This window comes from Kryptolebias marmoratus, linkage group LG18, assembly GCF_001649575.2.
Source record: "Kryptolebias marmoratus isolate JLee-2015 linkage group LG18, ASM164957v2, whole genome shotgun sequence".
In the NCBI taxonomy this organism is placed as follows: Eukaryota; Metazoa; Chordata; class Actinopteri; order Cyprinodontiformes; family Rivulidae; genus Kryptolebias; species Kryptolebias marmoratus.
Window position 1 is genome coordinate 7,926,567 of NC_051447.1, and position 24,996 is coordinate 7,951,562.

Sequence of the window (24,996 nt, forward strand, 5' to 3'; positions counted from 1 at the left end):
CTCCCTTTTTTCTGATGACAGCCCGACTGTCGCTCATCTGTTTAAAGAACGTCACAATGTTTTAATGTCAAGAACAAGTGTGAAAGAGTCAAACAGATTGATTTTTGTGCATCTTAAAAGGGATAATCTCCAAGAGCTGCTTCGTGTCAATCCATCTTTTCTCCACTTGTCACCTGTCAGTCTGTTTTTTAACAAGTTTCACATCCCTCAGGTGCTGCTTGTTTTTATGTCACTTTTCTGTTTAAACCAGAAACAACTTGATGCTGAGAGAAGCCGAAAGTGGTTTTTACTGATTGTTACTCGATGCCAAGTGGTTTGAATGGTATATTTAAAAGTTATTTGATGAAGATGAATAATAATGTGTGCCTGAGGCTTCTTTAAGTGGTAATGCAGAGAATGAGGGGCTCCTTCAGACATTAGTGTTGATTAACAGTTATTTTCTGAGCCAAACCCAGCAGAATGTTTGATTACTCACAGGTGCGGCCCTCTGCCTCGCTGCGTGTTTGTTCAGAGAGGAGTGACCTGGGCGTCAATCAGTGGCACAGAATATGAATTAGTGCACAAAGCAGCCTGATTAAGTTTCGATCCACCGGTGCGCTGGGATGGAGCCGCCGCTCCCTGCGTGAGCTCGGAGCCGCTGCTTTAAAAGAGCATGCCTAATGCTCCATGTAATGAAACACTGAGCAAGACTCCCTGATGACCAGTTGGGGTTAGTCGGATTTAAAGTGGCAGTTCACCTTCAAATTGTTTATATAGACAAGGTTTCCTTTGATAGCAAATTTGTAGAGTCTCTTGTTACTCATCGCTGACCAGGTTCCATCTTCTCTAATATGGAGAAACATTAGAAGAAGAGCTCAGTACCACGAGGAGGAAAAAACTAAATTAGCATCTGTTTCACCAACAGTCACAGGAGCTTCTGTAATCAGTGAACTTCTGATGTGTTGATATCCATGTTCCGTCAATGAGATCAAACTGCGAGATGTTTCTCTTTACAGTTGGAAGGAAATGGGGGCGTTCAAAATAACGTTCAAGCTTTCCTCTGCTATCTGATGTTTTTGAAGGAGACAAAGTTACTTTCTACAATTTATGCTTCTGAGAAAATCTATGGATTGGATTCAGATTTTTTTTGTGTTGGAGCAGCAGTGCAACCTCAGTTCTGAAAAAGCTGGGATGTTGGGTAAAATGTAAATAAAAACAGAATGTAATGGTTAGCAAATCTTATAAACCCATATCTTATTCACCATTAAACATATACATATATGTTAACACTATGAAATCGTTTAATTTTTTTTAGAAAGAAAGGTCTTTGATTTTTTTATGGTGGCAACATCTCAAAATAGTTGGGACAGGTGCAACACTAGGCTGTAAAAGTAGGTTGTACAAATAAAAAACAGTCAAAAAGCATTTTGCAGCTAATTAGGTTACTTCTTTTCCCTTTCTGCTAAACAGCTCTTAACCAAATCATCTTTGCTTATTTAAATTAAGCAGCCCAAAACACTCCATCCAATGTTATCTTGTTAAAATGTAAAGTTCTGCACTCATGTGGATCAAACCTCCAACCCCTCTGATCCCAGTCTGCGTCTCTGGATGCTGGACTCTAAAGGATGAGGATGAGTTTATCAGTGTATATTTACAAAGTAAAAATGTTGTATAAGTCGCTGTTAATGCAGAATAAATCTTTTTCTTTCCTTGCAGCATATTTACATGAAAAATAAACGCAGATCACTGATGCTCAGAGAAATACATTTTATCGACTCACATCTGTTTAGAAACATGACTTGTATTCATTTTATTTCACCAACACCAAGCACAAAACATGCCAGGATGGAGCTGTACCTGAGATCTGTGAATACAACGTAAACTGGGCAACAAAAATGAACAAATTTTAAAGTTTTCTCAGTTATTACAGCTCATATAGTGAGAAATTAAAAGTTCCTACTGTGGATAACAAATGCTGTACTGTGATTGGGTTGGGAATAAAACAGATTTCATAAATTGATCAATAACAAGCATGTTAGTGTTTTGACAAGAATCAATTAAAGTGGCATTTTTAATTTCCACATGATCCATGAGACAGTTTAAATAAACCCTGAGGGTGAATTTCACTTGAATTCAGTAGCTTGTGCAATTAGTTGTACAAATTAACGAGTAAAGGAAAAAAGAAACCTGAGAAATGATCAACACTATATCAAACCTGTGATTTGCGAGGTGCGACAGGTTTAATTAATTTCACTCAATTACTGTCCTGCCTGACGAGATCACCTTGTTTGCTGTGATTCCTTTCAGAGTTTATTTTATTTTATTATTATTATTTTTTTTTTAATAAATAAAATCTCCCGCTTCACTTCGCCTCGAATCACACAAAGTGTCACAGACCATAATCACTGCTGTTTATACTTGGTTAAACTCAGCTAAATGATGATGTGGATGGTAATCATTGTACTGTAAGAGGAGCAGCAGAGAGATAAATGCCACAGGCAATAACACAGTGCAGAGAATTACATCCACTCAGAAACTGGCTTGTCTAATTGCAAAACCGAGGCTGATTTAAACTGAATTGACTTTGATTATGATGTTATGATGAAAAAGCCTCTAAAACAATTAGAAATGAGTCACATTTATTAAGGCTGATAAATGTTTGCAGACTTTTTGTTTTTTGTGTGCAACTTGCCTAAAAGGTGTAACAGAGTACCGCGATTAGAAACAATCTGAGAGTCAGGTGGTTGGAAAAACGTACCTGGATTTGTTCAAACGGGACTTCAAAGCTAAAGGACTCGTTGTAGTAAGGATTGAGGGTGTTCTTCTTGATTGTCGTTTTCTTCTTCTTCAGCCTCTTGCCATTTTGCATGAGGTGGATCTTCACGTATGGATCTAGGGAAAAAAAGGAGTAAAAGAAATGTCAAATTTATCAATTTAGCACATTTAAAAAAAAACTGACATAAGGTTATGCAGTTTAGACTTTAATATAGAGTAGAAAACCCACTTCAAAGTTTTCAAGGAGATAGTGTTTCATTTTGTTAAACTGAGTTACAAAAAACAAAAGATTTTACAGCAACACTAATCTGCTTATCAACTTATTAAGTATCACACCTAGATTATAGAACAACGATACAAAGCCAAAGGAACAAAAATATTAACTAATCTGATGAGTTAATTGGATTTATCAAACCAAATTACATCTGTCCTGTTTTATTAAGTCTTTAGTTTTATTTAAGTCTTTATTAGATAGTTCCGTATTGCTTTAAATCAATGTAACAATGGCAAGAAACACCTCATTAGTTCTCATTTTAAGTATAATTCAGGCTTTACACAATTAAAAAAGGTTAACTCTATTGAATGTGTTTAAAGCAGTGAACTTTATGAAGTGAAGTAAAACATGGAGCAAATCGGTCAACTTTCAGGACACCGACTCAAAACAAGAAGGAGAAACATGTTTTTCATCCATTATAAATAAAGTTAATTCAATAATACACTTAAAAAACAAGGTGTTTGTTAAACTGGTTTAAATAGAAAAATGCTTGAAAAAATACTGTGCTCGGTTTTGGTTTGTTAGATGATTTACTCTTTGTTTCATATATAAAAAAAACAACAAATACATTTATTTTTTCGTTTCATTGAAACATATATGGCTGAAGTCAACAAAATCTATAACGGTTCCGTCAACTTTTTCACTACTGTTGGTTTTGTTCAAATTACTTGTTGAACAAACCAGACAATATTTAGTCAGGTTTGATCAGATCAGTCTTTTTTTCCCCCATATTCAAACTAAAGTTGCTCATTCAGCAGGAAAAACAAATAAGATCTGAATCAAACCTAAAAGCCTACGCTGACCAGTCCACATATATAATAAAGTTAGAACATAATTTCTTCATGAGAAAAGAAAGAAATGTTTTATTAATCTCAGTTTACGAAGTTATTTTTTGAAAGTAGATTCTTCATCTCTGAAGTAAAGATTCAACACAATTTGCTGGCTTCCTCAAAAAAACAACTTTTTATTGATTGGTAGTTCATCATGTACTCTATGTGACTGTATTGTATTATAATTGGTTTCAATTGGCTGTGAATGGATTTGAACCCGACTTGAACGGACAACTGAACTGATTTAAAAACTTAAATCTTGTCCACTGGCCTTTCATATCTGTTTACATCCCTCAGTTAACCTTCTCCTCTCAAGAGCTTCTTTGTTGCCTGTCCAAATGCCATCTCAAGTGGCGCCCAAGTGCTCCGCTTCGTCCGTCCTCATCCACTCTCTGACAATCAGTGACAACGGCAAAAAACACCTACTGCTTTCATTTATCCTCCCAATTTGTTTATGTTCTCCAAATTGGAGCCAAAAATAAACTGAGGAGCGGGAGTCCCTGTCGTGGACTGGATTCTTAAAGGAGCAATCATCTTTTCAAAGTATGAAATAAAGAGCTTTTTTTTCTTTTTTTTGGCTTTAATCTGCCCGTTAGGAGGGAGTATAGGTGAGACAGGTAATTTGCACATTCACAGGAAGCCTAATGAGACCAAACTATGGGCAGGAGAAGAATATAACAAGGTCCATGGTAATTTCCACAAGCACACAAAAAGGATCAAAAGAATGAAAAAAAGGTTCAGTAATGAGTAAAATATTCACAGTTCCTCTTGGTTTAGCTCATACATCACAGTGCTGCAGTATCTTAAATCAAAATATGAGAAAAGTTGAATATTATAGACTTGTGTATGCATCAATGAAAGGCATGAGCACCTTTAATAAACCTCACCGTGTTATAAAACCTGCTTACAAGCTGTTAGCAACAAGTTAACATAACTGCAAACCCTTCAGTAAAAAATAAAGTCAGGTGAATTCCCACTCCGTCAACTTGAAAAACATCACAAATCAAGTCACTATTCATACTTGTGTCCCTGACTCATTAGAATATGCCGTTTGATCTAAAAATTTGAATAAATATTTGTCAAAATATTTATTTCCACTCTGACAGTAATCACGAGTGGTAATAGAAATAAAAGATATGCTAGGATAGGATTCTTGTTTTATAATGTATTTTCAATTGAATCATTGTACATTTTTAAATGTTTTTTTTTTTACTTTTATTAGTTAATGAAAGTAAAAGTCACAGCTCACTGCCTCATTTGAATGTAAGCAGGAAAACAAACCCAAAAAATTACAATGATTTAAATTAAAACAAATGAGAGAAAAAACAAGAACCGATGCAGAAAATACACATACTGACATGAAAGGTATGTTGTGAAAGAGCATAAAAAAGGTTTATGGTAAATAATAAAAAAGAAAAAATCAAGAGAGAACTAAATTAATATATATATTTGATTTTGTTGAAATCGAAATATGGAAAATTATTTTCTTCATTATTGCCACATTTAGAGACTCAAAAACAAATGTCTGAATTTTGACGACAAATGACACCAGAACTAAAAACAGCAAAGGTGAGGGACAATAAGGTTTGAACAAAAAAAAGCTGCCACAGAGAACAATTAAAGTCACTTCAGTAAAAAAAAAAAAGCCTCATTACTCCTAAAACGGGGGAAACTGTGGGCGTTAAATTCAAGTGCCATTACCATGGTAACAGACTGTTACAGGTCCTGCTGGTTTTCTTCAATGAGCTCTGGGTTTTATTTTAAGGGGTTAGGGCCTTTTGGCTCAGGGCTTGGGTCAGGGTCTCCTCAGGGTTTAACTATCTTTTTAACTCGTTTTAATAATCCAACTGTCTGACCCATCATGTTACTTCCTCACTCGTGGAGTCAGTATTAAATCACATATCAAAAGGTTCTGTTTTTATTTTGCACAGGTTTACATCTTTAGATGGGATGAAATTCTTGTTATTCCAAAACATCTGAACATAACAGATGAGGCTGCTGTCATCAGTGTAAGGACAGAGACAGTGATGTGGAGATGCTGTGGATTTCTCCTCAGCTCAGAATTTAGTTTTCACTTTGACATATTTATCAAAGTCATTAAAGCAGCAACAGGTTCAGCTGCAGTAAAATATTTACTTTGTTTTACTATTATTCAATTAAAATGATTTGGTTCACACACAGAAGAATTATCAATCACCAGGTATTTGATTTTAAAAGTAAAACAGACACCATTACCACTTTAATAGATGACTATACCATCATAACTCCATATTACGCTGCATCCTGATGACTGAGTGTTCGAGTGCTGAGGTTGAGAAATGTCATAAATGTCACTACTGTTCAGGTGACTAAATTTATAAGAACAATATTGTTGTGTTTTCTAGCCTACAACTTATTGTAGCACATATCTGCTCTGAGTTTCATGTTCTCTGTCTGATTTTCTGCAATAATTGTCAATGTCTATAAACATTTTGCACAAAAACAAGATCAGTAATCTTTCGAACTGAGACATGAGGTCAAGAGCATCTCCAGAGTTTAGTTATTTCTGTGTAAAAAAGGTCAAAGTTAGTTGGGATAAATCAGATTATCTGAAAAGATGGTTTTCTTGTCCCACAGTCTATACCCTCAGGGTTTCACATAATCATATAAACTTAAATTTTACAAACTGTAGCTCCTATAATGACCAGTAGATGCTGCCTAGGCAAAATAAAAAGGGCAAAATCAACAAAAACAACATTTTTGGAAACAGGGTTTTTAAATAATACCAATGGGTTGATTTCCACACTGGACTACTGGTTTCTCATTTGAAGGCCACTTAATAACCATCAGTATTTTCTGATCTCTTCTAAACCTAACAATTCCCCTCTACAGCTCCTGAACCTCAGAGCGGAGCATCAGCATGAATAAGAAGCAAGGTTCTGACTCAGATCTCATAATTAGTTGATGAAACATCTCTCACTCGGATAATCTGGATTTATCCATAGATCCCATATGCAAAGTCTTTATGAAGTGCTGGGATTTTTCATGTTTAGGCAGTACTGAAAGAAAAAAAAACTGATTTTGGTTGGAAGATTGTTTGATTTCTAGCAACAGCAAATACTGGACGAGCTTAGCTCCTTTAATCTTTTATCCAATTTAGGAGGATAAGGACCCGACTGCAGAGTAGCGGACTCGAGCAGGGCAGCTGACAAAAAAAATAGAGAGAAAACAGCGTAAACAGAATCAGAGGGAGAAAAGCAGCCGAATAAATAGATGACAGAGTGAAAAGGTAACAGGCTCCTAATGGAGTGGGTGTCCATTATTACTCTCCTGCTGAGAGGAGCCGGAGTGCTGGGAAGAGAAAAACGGGGGGGGGGCTGCGTGCATGGACGTGGAAATTACTGTCACTGTCAGGGGAAATGAATGCATCCATAAGTACTTACATCAGGAGCTTATCCAGTGTACTCGTATATTTCAAACAGCAATACAGACTCTTACACTCACGATTCTGACAGTTCAACCCAAGTTTATTTAACAAGAACAATACATACAAACAATACTACATATTAAATACTTGTGATTGAAATGCATACAGGACTTCTAATTTTGGCTAATTTGCAGACCATGTTTATGGTTAGGCTTTTGGGGGGAAAAAAGAGGCTCCTGTACCCAACTGTGAGTGATGAAGTACCAAGTGGGAGTCTTCAGATGATCTCCAGAAATCAAATATAGTATAGAATTTCTATTTACATATTTTTCCTCTTTTATAAGAAATAAAAAAAAGTAAAAAATAATTTTTGAAAATCACTACTTTCATTTAAATAGTGCGGCAGTTTCCTTATTAGGAGGACAAATACTGTGGTATTAGTGGGCTACTTTTGTGTTACAAATAATGAGAGCATTTTATTGAACATTAACTCTGCCCTTCTTAAATTACTGTTGCTACAACTAGAGTTTAATTATCACATAATGACAAATATCCTGGTTAATACTAGTTACTTTTACAACAAGCCTGTCAAATGTCAAAGGTAGACAAATATAAGAGACAAATGTACATGGAAAATCTTAAAAATCTTAAAATAACATTCACTTTAATGAATCTTGCATGTGCATTATACTTGTCTGTGTCCAAAATATACATGATACTTCATCAAAAGACTAGTGGTAAAACAAGTGCAAAGGATCAAACAAAAGGCTGACATTCTCATTATTTTGTCATTTAGAAAACACAAAAATAAAGAATAACTGCTCCTGTACTGCAGCAGACTTTTACTAGTTAATATAAAGAGGAAATTAGGGTGTTAAAAATGATCAAGGTTTCTATTGAAATATTTTGTTTTTCTGTTCATCTGCATTTCTGAATTTGGAAATCCATCCTGCAGAATATTGAAAGTGACATATTTTGAGCCAAGAAAATCTATATTAATGACATAACCCAAGAAACAGTTTTACTACTTACTTAATAACATGATGCTATATTTGTACTTTCTAATCCTTTTGTTGGTAACCGTGCCTGAAAACCACAATACAGCAGCTGAATGGGTTTATGGAAGATAACCCTTTCTCATGCAGAAAAATGAAAACACCTGTGATGCCACATCAGCACCATCCAGCTGCTCTTATCTTTCCAGCCAGCAGATGAGAGTTTGGCATTATTGAGTTTTGGGAGGCTCGTCGTACCTCATATCCGGCCCATTTTCTCTTCTCGTCCCAGACGGATGTAATCTCTCCCATTTTGTGGATGAATGGCAGCTCTGATGCAAGAGTGCTTCTTTGCATTTTGTGTACAGCACAGAGGCTTGTCTTCGCCATCCAGAGGTTTACTCATCTGTGTCCTGGATCTTGGCCACGGTTTTATGAGGGGATGCTCCATCAGTCATCCATACATATCCCTCAGGAAGTTAGACGCAGGATTCTGGACAAGAGATGAGCTCTGAGCCAAATCCATGGCAGAGTCAAGCTGCTAAGGCCATCTAATTTTTTTGAATTTCAAGCTGTGAATAACGCTCTTTTTTCAGGAGGGCAGAGATGCTTAAAATTGATGCTTCAGTAGGAATATCTTCAGATGTTTCATTGAGTGTGGTCACTGAGGGGGCCTGCAGAGTTGTGCCAAATGAACACCAATGCAGCGGGGTTAAATATAGCCCGGCTGTCATCTTAGCTTTCCTCCCATCATTTAGGATTTGCCATGGTGGGTGCACCCAAGGGTGACTGTCGCTTTGGTTTTACACATTCAGCTCAGCGGTGAATCATACACAGTCCACACAAACACAAGCATTTACAGTGAAACTCTTCTCAGGAGCTCAGACCAACATGAAGGGCCTCCTGGAAATCTAAACTTTGTGATATAGTCTTACTTGCAGAATAAGAACATTAATCATCTGTATGATTACTCTAGCTTCATAAACCATTTACCACCTAAAAATGTTAAACTTTCCAGGTTCCACCTTTCTGACTTATGTAAAATAATCTTTAAAGTAACAGTTTATACCACAAATGGTAAATGAACTGTATTTATTTTGTGTTTTTCTGGTCTTAGTAACTGCTCAAAGTGCTTTTTACATTACAAGTCCCATTTACCCAATCATTTCCAGATTGGGGGCTAAATGGGATTCATTATCATCCTCAAAAACACCCTGGACATGTGGTGGTGGGAAAACTGGGTTCGAATTACCAATCTTCCAACAGGCAATTTTCCTCCTGTGCCACAGCCACAACAAAGTAAGAACCAACATTTTTAAGATGCTAGAAATGACTTTAATCTTTACCTTAAACAGTTTGGCTAGCTGCACAATTTTTAAATAGTCATCTATACCAGAGTCTGTATGATGAGTGAAACCTCAGATTACCCACTGAAAGAGACTGTCCTGTCATGTTTGAAAAGTTGATGTGGGCACAGCCGCCTCCACAGCCACTTTACTGAAAAAGCTGCAAAAAGGTTAGAGCTTGCAAATGGCGACGTGCAAATAAAAATCTTCTGCATACAACTAGAAGGAGTGCCCGAATAGCCAGTGATATATGCATCAGAGTTTCAGAGCCATGAATCAAGAGGCTGGAAAATATTCCTGCAGTTCTCTGCTTTTAGACCTTTTTAGAGCAGACATTTTGAACTAAATAAGTAGGGAAAACACAGGTGTATTAATGAACCCTGAATTCCACTTCTGCAGCTGTGCATGCTGGCTTTATCTACTCTTTCAAGACAAAATGCCTGACAGAAAATAGGCCAAAATATTCTAAAACAAAAGGCAAATTTATTTAGTATTCTGTAGTCACTTCTGAATTGTTTTCATGACATCTTAACAATGTCTTTAGGCCTCTGGCTTACTGACTTAATAAAAACCTCACTGTAGATCAGCCAGATGAACAAGACAAACTAGAATTGTAAGCGGTTATCATCAGGGTCCAAGCCCCATGACACACATCCTCTCCCAATATTTGCCCCTCATTATCTAGATGCCTATTTGTATCCCCAAGGTCCTTATAGACTTTGAAGGTTAGTTTACCACACAAAAATAAGCCAGTTATTTTACTTTGTTCAGTGTAAAAAATGTTATCTTTGAGAATAACATAGTTAGTAAAAGTCTATCAGTGGACGAGATACCATTTATTGCTTTTAGTTGGAAAATATGACAATGAATGTACCAAAAAAAATCCTTCAGTGTTTCTTAATGTAACGTTTTGTAATATAATTAGTATTTGGGGTGTATTTGTTTCTTAAAGTTCTTAAGTTATGCCACATTACCCTCCTCAAGTTTTGAAATGTTTCAGAAATACATTCATAAAATATATGAAGGTAAATATGGAGCTCTGCTGGATGCATGGAAACGCAGCTGCTTTGCAGCCGTGTTCCCTTGCCTCCGTGGGTTTGGACCCGTAATAAACCTTCCATCTGAGAGGTTTGATACTGAGATATAGCCCCGGGTCAGGGCAGCGCAGCTTCATTACAGTCAACACAGCACCTGTGTGCTGTGATAACCTCTCCTTCTGTAGGCCATTATGTGGTTATATGCTCCCTCACAGCTCTCTGAGACGACTTCAGAGGTACAAAGAGAATGGAACAAAACACTTTCTACCTCTTTAAGTCTTTATGCCCTCATTCTGTGTTACTCCCAGACAGTTGGCCTTCGTGTTCACCCAACCTTTGAGTCATCTCTGAGTTGCTAAATGCCAGAGATACAGTGAATTAGCTTGAAAGATAGTAAAATGTTCCATTTTGTTCATACAATGAGATAATTCCACTTTTCCAAGCACACTAAATAAAATGAGACATCTGTGGGAGGTTGAAAGTGATTTTGACTTTGGTTGTTTATTCAAATCTGAGCTTTAGCAACTCACTCTCTTACCTGTTTGGCAAAAAAAAAAAAAGTCCTCTGGAGTTTTTCCAATTCAGTAAGATCTGACTGCCTACATGTCAAGATAATGGCCAAGTATTGCAAAAATAAACTGTAGCCGGCAAAAGTGTAAAGAGCAGTAACTTGTCTGTAATGAGGCTGGGATTATTTTAAGACGACAGCTAAAGAACATGGTGCTTTGAGCATTGCGACAGTTTAGACACAGCTATTCGGTGAATCACCAAAAGTTGACTGTTGTTTTTCAACTATTTAAACAAAAGTTTGTTTTTATTTTAAGAAACAGCATGAGAGTAGGGTTGGAGGCCGTTTCATGAGGAGCAAATCAAAAGAATTATTTCTGATTATACATTGGTTAATGATAATTCCCACATCTTCCTCTGTGAGCCATAATTAGGCACGGTAAACAGGATGACAAATAGGAGAAGGCTGATCCCAGGCCATCAATTACACGTCCTCCTTCTTAAGCTCTGGCTGTGCATGGAGGCTAATTATTGTTATTAGAGACCTGCCCAGTATTTCATCCATCTGCTGCACATTTAAGTTTACATTTATAAAGGTAAAGCAGCTACTACTTATAAAAATATAAAAATAAACTGTCTTTAGAGTATATGCTGTTTTTTCTGGTATTAAACACTTAATGTGATTTTACTGTATGATAATCCTCACAGAGACCCGCAGATGATCAAACATGCTCCAACTAAATGTGAAATACAGGATGTGGTGTCACACTGCCTCTGAAAGAAAGAGACTGGGCCTTCAAAGCGAACAAATTCACACATTTTTGTATTTGCTTGTTGATGTGGCTGACAGCTCAACATGTTGGCAATCTGTTAAAGTAAATGTGCACAGGTGAGAGCTAATATCAATATAAAATGGCAGCAGGGAAGTTATTTATTTTTTTATGTTTCTGGAGTCAAATGGCTGCTCACACTGGTCTCATAGATGAAAGGGAGCTCTGAGCTTTTAATGCGAACGGTATAACTGTACTGCACGTTGTTTGGGCTTATACTCAGACTGGCCTGTCAAGCAGAAAGCAAGTGGACCCAGGTGTACAGTAATTGCAGAGTTGAAAGAGTCGAGGTGGGAGGAAAGTGCACAACGGGGAATTTAAAATGAACCTGTGGAATTAAGTCAAAGAAGAAGCAGGAGGGGACGGTAGTGACTTATTTTGCATTAATTTGTGCTTTCTAGTGTGTGTGTGCACATCTGTACATGCATTTACAGGAGAGATGTGATCAATTTCTAGATACTGACCACATTTGGAATGATGCAACTCCAAAACATGAATGAAAAACTTAAATTAAAGGCCTTGAAAGAATACATGTCACCCACCATCTTTCACGAGTTTTACACAAAATCATCTTGTTATGAGACATTACTGGAGTTCTAGTTGTTTTGATCAAACCTTGAAAATAATGCTATTTTTTTTATTCTGTAATGTTTATAAATGTACCCAGACAATAACTGTGGGGATCTGAAAATACAGAAGCTTCAATTCTCCTTCAGTGCACTATATGAGTGTAGTGATGAGTCACACTGAAGTAAAAATATTTCACTCCTTTCTCAACATGTCCTCAAAAGTGCATTCATTACAAGCTAAATGTATGTCTTTTACACAAAAATCTGCTCAAAAGAAAATGTGTTTTTAAAGAAAAATTCAGGTAATCATGTTCAGTTCATGGAGAGACAGAGTGGGAAACAGCAGTGTTGTAGGAGAGGCAAAGAAAGTACTGCAGTGCGTGTATAATTATAGACAAAGGCCCTGTCAGAGGAAAAGTCAGAGGGTACACATTAACACCATTTCAACTCCTCACCTGACAAGCCACCCACGTCCATTTTCTTCAGGTTTTTGGCCTCCAGAATGACCACAGTCAGCTTGCCAGCAGTGGGAACGTATCGCAGAGAGAAGCAGATATCACCCAGCTTCTCTTGCTGTTAGAGAGGCAGACACATCGCAGAAGGTGACAACAGTTTTAACAGCAGCCGCAACATCTAAATTTACTGCCTGACAGGCCATCAATAACATCAGAATGATTGCAGAGGAACTCTTCACACAAGCAAACACAAAGCTTCTGTTGGACTTCTCAACACTGTTTATGCTTGATTGTTTCAGCTATTTAAAAGCAGAAGAAGAGTCAAAGCTGTTGATGCTCTGCTATAAATTTGGTCCCTTGTTTTGGTTTAAATACTTTTAAAATCAGACCCCCCCCCCACTCCTCATCACTTTGCTGGAAAAGTGCTGCAATCACTTCATCTCTTCACACAAATCAGCATCACAACACCACCTAAATTTGATACACTACAGAGAGAAGCAGTCATAGTCTGAACTTCTCCTTTACCAACATGATGAACAGAAGCCATTAACAGCTGCCTCTTGGGTCACACCTGCTTCAAGTGTGGCCATTTTTGGGAAAAGTTTAAAAATCAACAGCAAACCAGACCTGAAAATTGATCTTTGGTTGCTGTCAAGCGTACTTTATCAGGGTCCAATCAGAGTGTGCTGCCTCATGTGGAATCAGAGAGATGAAAATATCAGCTGTGTGTTTCAAACATTCATCCATTTTCTACCACTTATTTGTGGTTGGTTCGTGGGGGCAACAGGTCCAGGAGGGAAACCTAGAAATCCCTCTCCTCAGTGACACTGCCCAACTCCTCCTGGCATAGTCAAGACATTCCTAGGCCAGAGAGGTTATCTAATCCCCCCCAGTGAGTTCTGGATCTGCCCCATGACCTCCTCCTGGTGGGTCGTGTCTGGAAAACCTCTGAAGGGAGGGATCCAGGATCCTAATCAGCTCGAACCACCTCAGCTGACTCCTTTTAATACAGAGGAGCAGAGGCTCTAATCCAAGCTCCCTCTGATGACGGAGCTCCTCACCTTATCTCTAAGGCTGAGCCCAGCCATCCTACAAAGGAAGCTTTTTTCAGATGCTTGTATCTGGGATCTTGTTCTTTCGGTCATAAGCCATACCTTATGACCATAGATAAAGGTTGGAATGTAGACGGACCAGTAATGACAGCTTTGCCTTTTGACTCAGCTTTTTCTTCACCCCAATAGACCAAAACAAGTCAGTCCATCTCCTGCTTCATCCTACCATCACTCATGAACAAGACTCCCAGATACTTGAACCCCTTTGCTTGACTCATTCCACCTTTTACCAGTTGAGAACCATGGCCTCAGACTTAGTGGAGCTGACTCTCATTCCAGCTGCTTTACACTCAGATGCAAATCCAACTGTATCTAGTTGGGATCAGTCAACCTCAGACTCAAGCTCCAGCTCCTTACCCACCAGAGATGTGACATTCATGTCCTGAGAAATAGTCTATGCTGCCAGGAGTCGGTATGGCCAGGGACTGTCCCTTGCCTGCCGCCCGGCTCACTCAGAACCTGACCTTGATGTGGAGGTGGCCTCCTCTCACTCTTCTGGGCTTGACCCAGCCACAAGAGTCAAGGTTTTGCCACCAGGCACTTGCTGGCAACCTCCCTGTCCAGACCTGTCTCTATAGGGAGGAGGGGGGGGGTATTCTAGGCAAGATATACTGATGAGTTGGATGTTTATTCATCGCTCCTCGTCTGACTCCTTCTCTGAGGCCAGTATGCCATGGGAGACCTTACCAGAGGCTGATGCCCCAAACATAGCCCACAGGATCACAGGGGAACTCAAACCCCTCCACCACGTTAAGGTGGCGATTCTGCAGAGGGGTCTGCAGTCATTTTTGAAATTGGAATTCACCCCCACCTGTTTCATGCCCACAGCTCTCAAGCATAGCTGCTTTCTAAATTCGCCAACAGACTAAACAGCTCCGGAGGCTAGTGATAACAAAGGTGACTGATAAATTCAGCTTGTGACTGCACTCTTCAATACTTCTTTTGAAATTAGAAAGGCTGACTGCTGCTTCTTCAACCTAAAGGTTATTTGCATAACTTTATATTTGACCTTTAAAGTAAGTAGGATTTTTTTTCCCTTTGTGTATGAACTTGTCAATTAAGTATTTAATCTCTAACTGTTAAATGATAAACTCTGTTTTTATAATTATTTTATTTTATTATTTTTTAATATTTCTTTACATTTCTCTTAGACTAGTGTTACATCTTTTGTGGACTTTAACATGGCGGGAACCAAACAGTGGTCCTTATTGTCTTCTATGTATAACTGAAAAGATGAAAACGAACAGGGCCTGGATGCCCACAACAACAACTTTAGTTGTCAATATCAGAATGTTCCTAATTGTTTAATTGACACTAGATAAGAGTGAAAAGAAAAAACATTTCAAAAACTCAGACTTTTTTTCTGATAAAAAAGAATGCAAAGCATTTCCCAGCATGTCAAATGTTGCTGTGAATTTTTATGCACACTAGTGCAAACATACCTTAATGTAAAAAAAGTAACTCTCTTCAGGTAAAAACAAATAAAAAAAATACACCCCACCAACCAATCAGTCTATGGCGTTATAATTAACCTTCAAATCAACCCACCATAACGCTAAAAATAAGGTTGGCAACATGTGCTATATGCCATGACATTTACCATGAAAATTGAATCTCCTGAGCTGCTGCCTGGAAATTCACACTTCTATTAATTGAATGGGAAGTGTGGACATATGATTAAGTGACATTTCCAGGAGAGATGGATTACATCAGCTATGGCAGTGTGCTTATGGTACAAGCTGTAGCAGGGTAATGATTCTAATATCACTTATGCAATAAAAACAACAGCAATTACATGTTCCAGTCTGAACCTTAGCATGAAGCAACAGTTGCATAATGGTTTCAAACCTATTTTCAGCTTTTTTGGTACAAACTTGCTGCATGTTTGTTTGCCTGCACAGATACTGAGTCTTACCTCCTCCTTCTCAGCACTCTGCAGATCCCGCCACTCCTCCGTTATGTGGCTGAAGTCCACCTTGTTCATGGGCACCTTGATGTCACCGATGGCATCATGTTTGGAGAAGCGGTCAAAGTCGTACACCGTCATGACCAGCGTCTTCCCACCAAGCTCTACATAAGGGACCTGAAGAGGAAATACTTAAGATTACCAAGAGCATAAAAAGCAATTTGTGTCTTAAGATTTTTTTTTCTTTTTATAATAATGGGAAACATACATATATATATATATATATATATATATATATATAAATCAGTGACATCCACATTAAGGCCCATCTGAACAATTTTGTATATTTTTAAATAGATTTTTGTTTTTCTTCATTTTATTATATTGTGACTCCTAATTTACTAAATTTTAGGAACAGAGGAACCTTGAAACAGGTTTGGAACTGAGGAAAATGCTAAATATTTTTGAACACTACAGAAAATATGTAAGAGAAGTAGGAGAAGTATTGATAAAATACAAAATTACACAGAGATTCTAATGATACCACAAAATGACTTCATAAAAAATATTTAAAATATATGTTGAAAGGGTAAAACAGAGGTTGAGAACTTTTCTGCATTGTAATATCACAAGAGGACACAGATTAGTGAAGCTATTCTCTTTAAAAGCTTTAGTAAAAGTGGAAGTATTTTCTTAACTCCCAATCTTAGTCTGTTGGCTGATCTCAAACAGCAAATATATCAAAAAGTCAATTTTCTGTTATTACGCCCAGGCAGGTTTTATCTGTCAGGATTATTTTGAGACACATATAGGAGAGTAAATCTCTAGTGTCTTAAAATAATGACAAAAGCTGTGATGGTTCAGCCATTACTACCTCTGAGCATTTTTGGATAGATGGAAAAGCTGATGGACACAGAGTTTCCTCCTTACATATGACATATGTTTTCTTGTTCTTTATAATTTCATCTCCATAAAACCACAACAATTTCAGTTAGTTTAAGTTTTTAACAACATAACTTAAAATGAGGTTGTTGTGCAACATGACGACATCCAGGCCTGTAATGACATAAATGTTTTGAAAATTACTTTTACACTGGCTGACGTCCACTTTTTACAACTCAGTACTTCTTATTTGTTTTCCCCCTGAGCTAAGGTAATGAGTTTTTGGAGAATGTTGTGTTTTAAATTATTTTGTTTCCATATCACTCCTACCTCTTCTATTACAAACATGTCTCCATCTATCTACAAGCTTATAACCAAACTTATTAAATAGAAAAGCTTAGGTTTAAAAAAAAAATCCTGTTAAAGAGGGATGAGACTGCTTTTGTCTTTGACTGTATCTCACAAACACAATTTCTTCTTGACAGTTTCCTTGCTGCCTACATATTCTGTTATTTCCCACAATGCATAGCAGACACTGAAGTGAGTATTTAAGAAAAACGGACAATAAATCACAAATTGAGATGGATATCACATCACATTATGCTTAAATTACATCAAACACCTGCGCTCTTCACTGTCGGGTGAATAACAAAACTTTCCCCACTACTGAGCAATAGTCATGCATCCATTAAAGCTGAGGCGAGGCCGGGCTGTAGCTGTGCATCTGCCTGTATTAATCCCAATCACATTCAGCTTGTGCGAGTGTGTGTGTGAGTATAACTGTGTGTGAGAGATATTCTGTCAGGAGCTTGTTAATGCACCAGCTGGTTGCTGTCTCCACACCTTCCCAGATTTCCAGGCTGCATGCAAATCAGATTGTCAACAGAAGTAAAAGATTTCCAGCTACAAAACTGTGCAAATGTGTCTGAGCTGAACTCTCAATGCGAGGCGTACCTTGAAGGTGAACTGCTCATTGAAGACAGGGTTGAGGGTCTTCCTGTGGACTTTGGTCTCAAATTTCTTCTTCTTGTCAGGCAGAAGGTAGACCTTCACATAAGGGTCAGATGTACCTCCCATATCCATAGCAGGCAGCTCTGCAGCCTGAATGATCCCCACTATGAGCTAAGACAGGAAAAGAAGATATGTCAGTTTCCAGAGACTGAATCAGAAATAATTTCTTAGTTAAAGAAATATGTCCTAAGTGTGGCTGCAGGCCAAAAGGAAACATTCTTTTAATATAACTATCAATCATCAGTTTTCTTAAGGATAATTTAGTGTCATTTCAACTGGAATAAGTCTCCAGTATTAGACATTATTAAGGCAGAACATGACAGCCGCTGAAAAGTTCGTAAAGGTCAGGACGTGTCACACTAGGACTGAGAGGGCTGTTTTTTCTCACACAAGGTTGATAATTGATAACCACAGTAGGGGGTCTGGGTGGCTGATTGACCTGTCAGTCAGAGCCTCAACTCAGCAGCCTCTCAGGAGGTCCAGCTAGTCAGTCAATCAACTTCCTATCAGGCAGCCATCACGCAGCAATCTGGAAGCTGACCAGGGCACTCAGCCATGGAGCTCCACAGCTGTCAGGAGCTGCATCGCCTTTCCACTAGTGATGAAGCAGCAAGCCAACATGTAGGAAACACAGACTCATACTTCAATAAAAGGCAAATGACCACTAACAGATACAGTAATTGTAATGGAATAACCTTGTGGATTTTTAAAGGCGTTTTTCATCCCACTGAGCAACAAATGCAATTTCAATGTAAAGCCCTGAATATCTCAAGCTAAATTCAGCCCAAGCAACTTAGCCCTTATAACTTCATCCATATAACACACATGCAACTGAACACATGTAGGACACACAACCAGAGTCATTTTGTATCACAGTCTGAAGGTCAAACATTTTTTCCAGACCCAATTTTCAAATCCCAAGATTATAGTTAGAACATCAGAGTCCAAAAAACACTTTCATTTTCTTCAGTTTAGAGCTAAAAACACAATTGTGGTTAAAATAAAGATATATTTGCAAATTTCTTTCATAGCAAATAAAATCATGAAAGTTTTATTTAATGTGTCAGAAATGAGCTATACAGGCTGACAAAAAGATGCCTCAGACATAAAAAACAAAGTTGCGTTTATATTTGTAAAATAAAAAAGGGAATTATTACCACAGATTACAATTTCCAACTGGAAATGTCACAATGCCACACTGTGCGGGGGCTTATAAAGTGATAGTGCTTTAGTTGCTGCTCATCTCAGTAGGATTGGAGATATGCTTGTGGTCTTAAGAACTTGTATTCAATCTCGTTTGTAGCTAGAATTTTTTTTTTATCCTACAAAATATTAGCGAAACGTACACAATTACTTGTTGTGTGAACACCGATGTCTATTGACATTTTAGATGTCATTTAAATATTTATAAATGAATTCTGCCCCGTGGGATACCAAAGCAAATTGTCTTGGTGAAGCAAAGATTTCTGGCATTCTCACAAAAAGAAACCAAATCCTACAAGCATGACAGTTGTAAAAGATAATTTTCTACTTTGAAAATAGAGTTGTGGGAGTTATTATTCTGGATGAATCTAGCTATTGAAACAAGGATCAAATTCATTTTATCACAAAATGAGTGGAATGAGTCACTATTGGAGCTCCGTTTTATTCTCTCTCAAGTTCCAGCAACTCTTTAAATGATTAGCTGCTTCCAAAATATGTGGTTCTTTGATTGAAAGCTGCTTTTTCTGCTTGTGCAAAAAATCTTTTCATTGGCCATATCTCAAAGTTTTGTTATGTTAGCTGCTAGCGAAAGCCAAGATATCAGCTTCAGAAAACCAAAGAACCGATTGAAACCCAAAATCAGCTCCTTTTAAATGACCTGGTGCAGTGGACGTCATTGTTGTTTTTAAATTAACAACCTTTTTGGACATCAAGTCATTGCAGATTTGACTGGCTTCTTTTCCAGAGTCTTTGATCACATTAAGTATCAAATTAGAATAACAGACACAAGCTAAATTCTTAAAAACAAAAGTAGCAACAAACTAATTACTGCAACATAAATCTAAGGAAACATTTTTGTATTTGGGGACATTAATTATGTAGTTTTAGCAAACCTTTTCTTTCATAGATCTTTTTGAGTAGTGCTATTAGCTTCTTTGCTAATTTTGTGCTGTAAAACCAAGAAAAAGCCTTGTTTAAGGCAAGTTTTACCAAAATATAGACTCAGAACTGCTGTAACATTGGCTTTCACAACTAAATTCATAATAAATAAAGCAGAAATTGATTCAAGTATAATTAGAGTAATATATTGCTTTGAGAAAAACAGTATGAGATGGTATCATTACTTTCAAACTACAGATGAGAAAGGGGTTACTGGTCGACAACAGTTTTTTTTGTTTGTTTTGTTTTTTTGTTTGTTTTTTGCAAGAACCAGTAATTGTGATTAGGCAATTATTTAATAACTGATCAACCTAAATAAGTTTGAAGAAAATCACAAATTAAAAAGAAAAACAACAACAACAACTCAGTAATAAGCAGCATCTCACACAAAACTCAATCTGTTTGACAAAACAAAGCCAACTCCACTGGTGCTGGAAGATCCCTAAACTGGGTCAATCTCTTATTAGTGCTGTCAGTAAAACAAAACTGGTCCAGGCTTCAGGTATTACCTCTCATATTACAGGTGATATGTCAGCATAAGAGAGTAGTAGGATTCAGTACATTGAATTAATGTTTTAAAGAGACAACACTGAGACAAACACTATTTACACCAGGTGGTGTCCAATCATGGTCCTGGAGGTCCTGCAGGTTTGAGATGTTTCCCTGCTCTTCAGCAGGTGTTCAGGTTCTGCAGAAGTCTTTTAATCACTCAGTCATTCAAATCAGGTCTGTAAAGCAGAGAGACAACTAAAACAAGCAGGATAGTAGCCCTCCAGGACCAGGATTGGACACCACTGATTTACACTGACAAGAGTGAACACACGAAAAATAGTCTATGGGACAACTGCTAACCAGGTTGAGCACATTTTCTGTTTGTTTTGTAAATACACTGGATCATATTTTTTTTAGTTATATATACATACAGCTGATCAGAATCAGAATTAAAGAGTTGCATAAGTCTGAAGGCATAAAAATGAATTATTCCATCGATCAGTGATTTTAACTTGCATAAAACCATGCAGAGGAGCAGAAAGTGATAATGGCACTTGGATGTTAAGCGTAATAATTTCTAAATCCAAACCGTCCTCCTGATTTTTATCCATCAGCACTATCAGAAGAAGACAACGTGTCACACCTTAACAGGGAGAGGCAGCGATGCTTGAGGAAAGATTAGAGAAGGATGTCGCCTGGAAATGTTAATTTCCACTTTAATGCCTCTGCTAATTGCATTTTTTTCTTGTTTGTATAGGGCTACATGTTTGTAATACAAACTAAACAGAAGTTTTCTTTAAACTTATTAACAGTGACAGTTTAAAACTAAGACTTTAAAACAGTTTCCCAAATTTGGTTTTAATTAAAAGACTTCTCACATGAAAATTGTTAATATATTAATTTAGATGAAGCTGGAGTTACCAACAAGTCTGACCTTACTGTGCCATAGTCTTGCAGTTTTAAAAGTTTTGCCTTTTTATATATTTTAAGGTATAATTCTTTGTACAGTTTAGCATCACCTCTGTTTTGCGTGTTCCTTTAGTTTCTGTGTTGTTGCTGTGTGCTTCTGTCTCAGTCTGTTTCCTGGTTTGTTTCAGTAAGTTCAGCTTTAGGCTCTTCCTTTACTCCTGGTTCTTGTTTGCTAATTATTGCACCTGTTTTATTTCTATTATTTTTATATATACTGTCTTTGGTCTGCAGCTGTTTCTTGTCAGTCTGTCATTCTTGTCGGCCCTGTTTGTTCCCATTCTAAATTTAGTTTTATGTTTTGTTTCAGTTTGTACTCCTAGCCTCAAAAACACATTTGGTCTGCCCTTCGCCTTGATAAATCAGTTTATTCTTCATCTGGTTGCCTTCTGAGCAGTACCCATATTTAGGTTTTCCGAATGGGAAAGAAAATTGTTAGTAATATTAGATGAATTATGGCTTTAAGCAGAAGAAATCCAGTCAGGTTCCTCTCACTCTTTCCACTGGAAAGATTTTATTTTTAAAATACATTAAACTACTTTATTGTTGTTCAGGGGACTGCGGCAGCTCGGTGGTCAGTGCTGTGGTCATGTAATGCTAAGGCTGAAGGTACAAGCCCAGGTTACAGCAGGAAGGGCATCCAGCGTAAAAACAAATGACAAATCCTTTGTGCGAGTTTGCTCACTGTGGCAACCCTTGAAGAAGGGAGCAGTCAAAAGAACAACAACACAACTTTATTGTTGTTCAGAAATCTGAACTCTGTGGGTTTTAACCCTCTCGCTGGTGGGAGTATGAATTTGTTTCATTAATTTGATCATTAACATATTTTGGTCTTAGTCAACCTTTCTGGAAAGTAGAGCCTCATTTAGTCTCAGAGACTCAGGTCTTCCAGGTAATCTAGAATATTTCTCAAAGGTCTCGGCAAAAGTAGCAAACAAAAGAAAAGAAAGTTAAAAAATGTAAGATCCTAAAAAAACCTTTCCAATCCCAGACTTTAGTTAGTAGTATTTACTCAAGGGTGAAAAGAAAAGAATGGGCACAAATATTAATTCAGAAAAATGTCATTAATTTATGTATACATAGCAACAAAAAAACAAAACAAAACCCAAACACTTCCAAATCTAAGCATTATACCACTGAGAATAAAAAGAACAACCACTAAATGTTTGCACATCTGTGTGGGCTTTTCTCTTTAACTAAGGATTCAGGTTGTCTCACAGCAGAAAGCCACTGGTATTAACCCCCCTTTTGTTTGTGAGTTATGCTTTAGGCCACTGAGCAGGACATTGACCAGAATGAGCACACACAATGGTGATTCAGCCTTTGGCATTTGATATTTATTTCCTAATGCATCATGGTCATGCTACAGCCCCACATCTGAACATACTTCTAAAATTAATACCCGTCTGCCCTGAGTAATATTTACCACAGAGCTAACATGGAAATAAACGGCAATAATCTGTGAGAAAAAAAAGAAAAAGAAAAACAAGTGCTTTTGAATTTGTCTCTTCTAAATATTGAGTTTAAATTCCTCTTATTCTGACTAGACAATGCAATGTGCCTGCTCTTGACCTGGGAGCAGAGCAATGAATATGGTAATGATGTTGAAAGTGGGAATGACACTGTAATTCTCTTCCTGCTGCACTGAGATGTCTCTGTGGTTCATTTGCTGTGTATTTGTTTCATGTAGTCTCGTCACTGTTCCCTGAACAATTTGGGCCTTTTATAAAACCTTTTGCCTCATTAGTGTATAAAGCCAGTGTCATCAACACAGGGGGCCACAGCTATTTGTGGTGGTTAAGAGAGAAACAATGCTTTGCCGTGTGGACCTGACATTAATCCGCAAGTGTTTTCACCCTGATCTCCTTTACTTAGTCTTTGTACACAGACACACTGGTGTTTCCAGCATTTTCTTGGTTGGGTTTGACATTTACTGAGCTTAAGGCCTTCATGAGACAAGAGTCCCTTTTAAAGGGCTGACAGTTAATTAGCTGAGCAGGATGTTAAAGGTGAAGCATATTTCATGATATTTAGGACAAAGCAGCATGTTGCTACATGTCTATGAAGTTTACTGGTGGCATTTTGGACATTAAAGGCTTTCCCTTTTAGAAAAAAATACTTCCAGAGGAAAGAATCTCAGCTTTAACAGTTTCTAAAACATGACATTAGCATTATTAGTATGCCAACTCGATTCTTTTACTCTTGTTTACACCTTTACTTGCATGTAAATGTGAAGCAGATGGTGAGACTGAAAGTAGATTGTGACTTAAAAAAAAGATAAATATTTGTTAAAACAACCCTGAATGTTATTTTTAATTCTTTTTTTTAAGTTTTACCATTTCAATCATTTCTGCATTTCTACATCATAATGACTAACTGTATATTAAATATGGTTGTGGCATCCCTGTCTGAAAAATTAAGCCAATGCATGAGACCAATTAACCTGGGTTATATTCCGTGACCACTTGGGGGCAACCATGTGGTTCCAAAAAGAAGTCAATTTCTCATTTCAATTTGTTTGTAAAGTATGATGTTTATTTTATTTTATTTTATTTTATATTAAACATGTTACTTTCTGAAGTAAAAGCAGTACAAAATAGAATTTATTTTGAGCTGGACAATCTGTGCTCTATATGTTGTGCAGTCCTTGTGGTTCTCTACAAATTCACTGCTTTCTTGTAACGTCAGGTTCAGTGCTGTAAGATGGTCAAAGTAGTAAACTAGAGGCTTCAGAACAGGAATAAAAAAAACAAACAAGCGTCATCAGGAATGATCAACTTTTTAATTCAGACGACACCTGCAGCTATGAGAAAAATGGGTAAAGCTGTAGTGAGAGAAGACAAACCCTGAGGTTTAGTTAGGTTTGGTGATCGATGGCTCTGTGACGTGCTTAACTCAGTTTTGAATGGCAGTCAGAGACTGATACCTTGTTCCGGTTGCTTAAACCTAACTAACATTAATGGTACACTACTTTCTACATTGTCTGTAATTTGTAAATAAATAAGGCCAGTGTAATTTGTGGAATGATTGCTGACATTAAATTTTCTTAGATAACATTTTTGCTGCACTTTGTCCACTTGTACACACCCGGGCAGCAGCAATTACTGTGTCACAATCTTCAATATACTAACTGCATATTGATATAGCCCACGTGAAGGTATTTTTGAACAAAACTGTTTTTTTAACTGCTTAAGAGTCATTTAGGACCAGCTGTTGTAGCATGTGCAAGTAATTCAAACCGAGCCACAATATAGTGCAGCTCACCTTTTATATAGTAATTTGTCGTGGTTTTTTAGGTTTATTGATTAAATTTAACAACTAAAGTTTCATATATGCTTTTAGTACACATTTTACACATAATTTCTCATAACCCATATCTCACAAAGAGGAGGAGACAAGCTACTTTACAGCTGAGACATCTGGAAAAAGAACTGTGCATTTTCAATGAAACAGAAAATCAATCATGAGCTGCGTTAGCATGC

General features: G+C 37.3%; 1 protein-coding gene across 9 annotated transcripts in view; it reads right to left on the minus strand.

Annotated features, from left to right (window-relative positions):
• Nucleotides 1–24,996, minus strand: part of syt1a (synaptotagmin Ia) — a 197,794-nt gene that overhangs the window by 5,221 nt on the left and 167,577 nt on the right. For all 9 annotated transcript variants that reach the window (XM_037981203.1, XM_025004918.2, XM_025004917.2 and 6 more), the window contains 4 exons: nt 17,858–18,025; nt 16,031–16,198; nt 13,004–13,121; nt 2,738–2,871 (listed from right to left, as the gene is read on the minus strand). In XM_037981203.1, the coding sequence (XP_037837131.1) occupies nt 2,738–2,871; nt 13,004–13,121; nt 16,031–16,198; nt 17,858–18,025 (588 nt within the window). The remainder of the gene's footprint in view (nt 1–2,737; nt 2,872–13,003; nt 13,122–16,030; nt 16,199–17,857; nt 18,026–24,996) is intronic.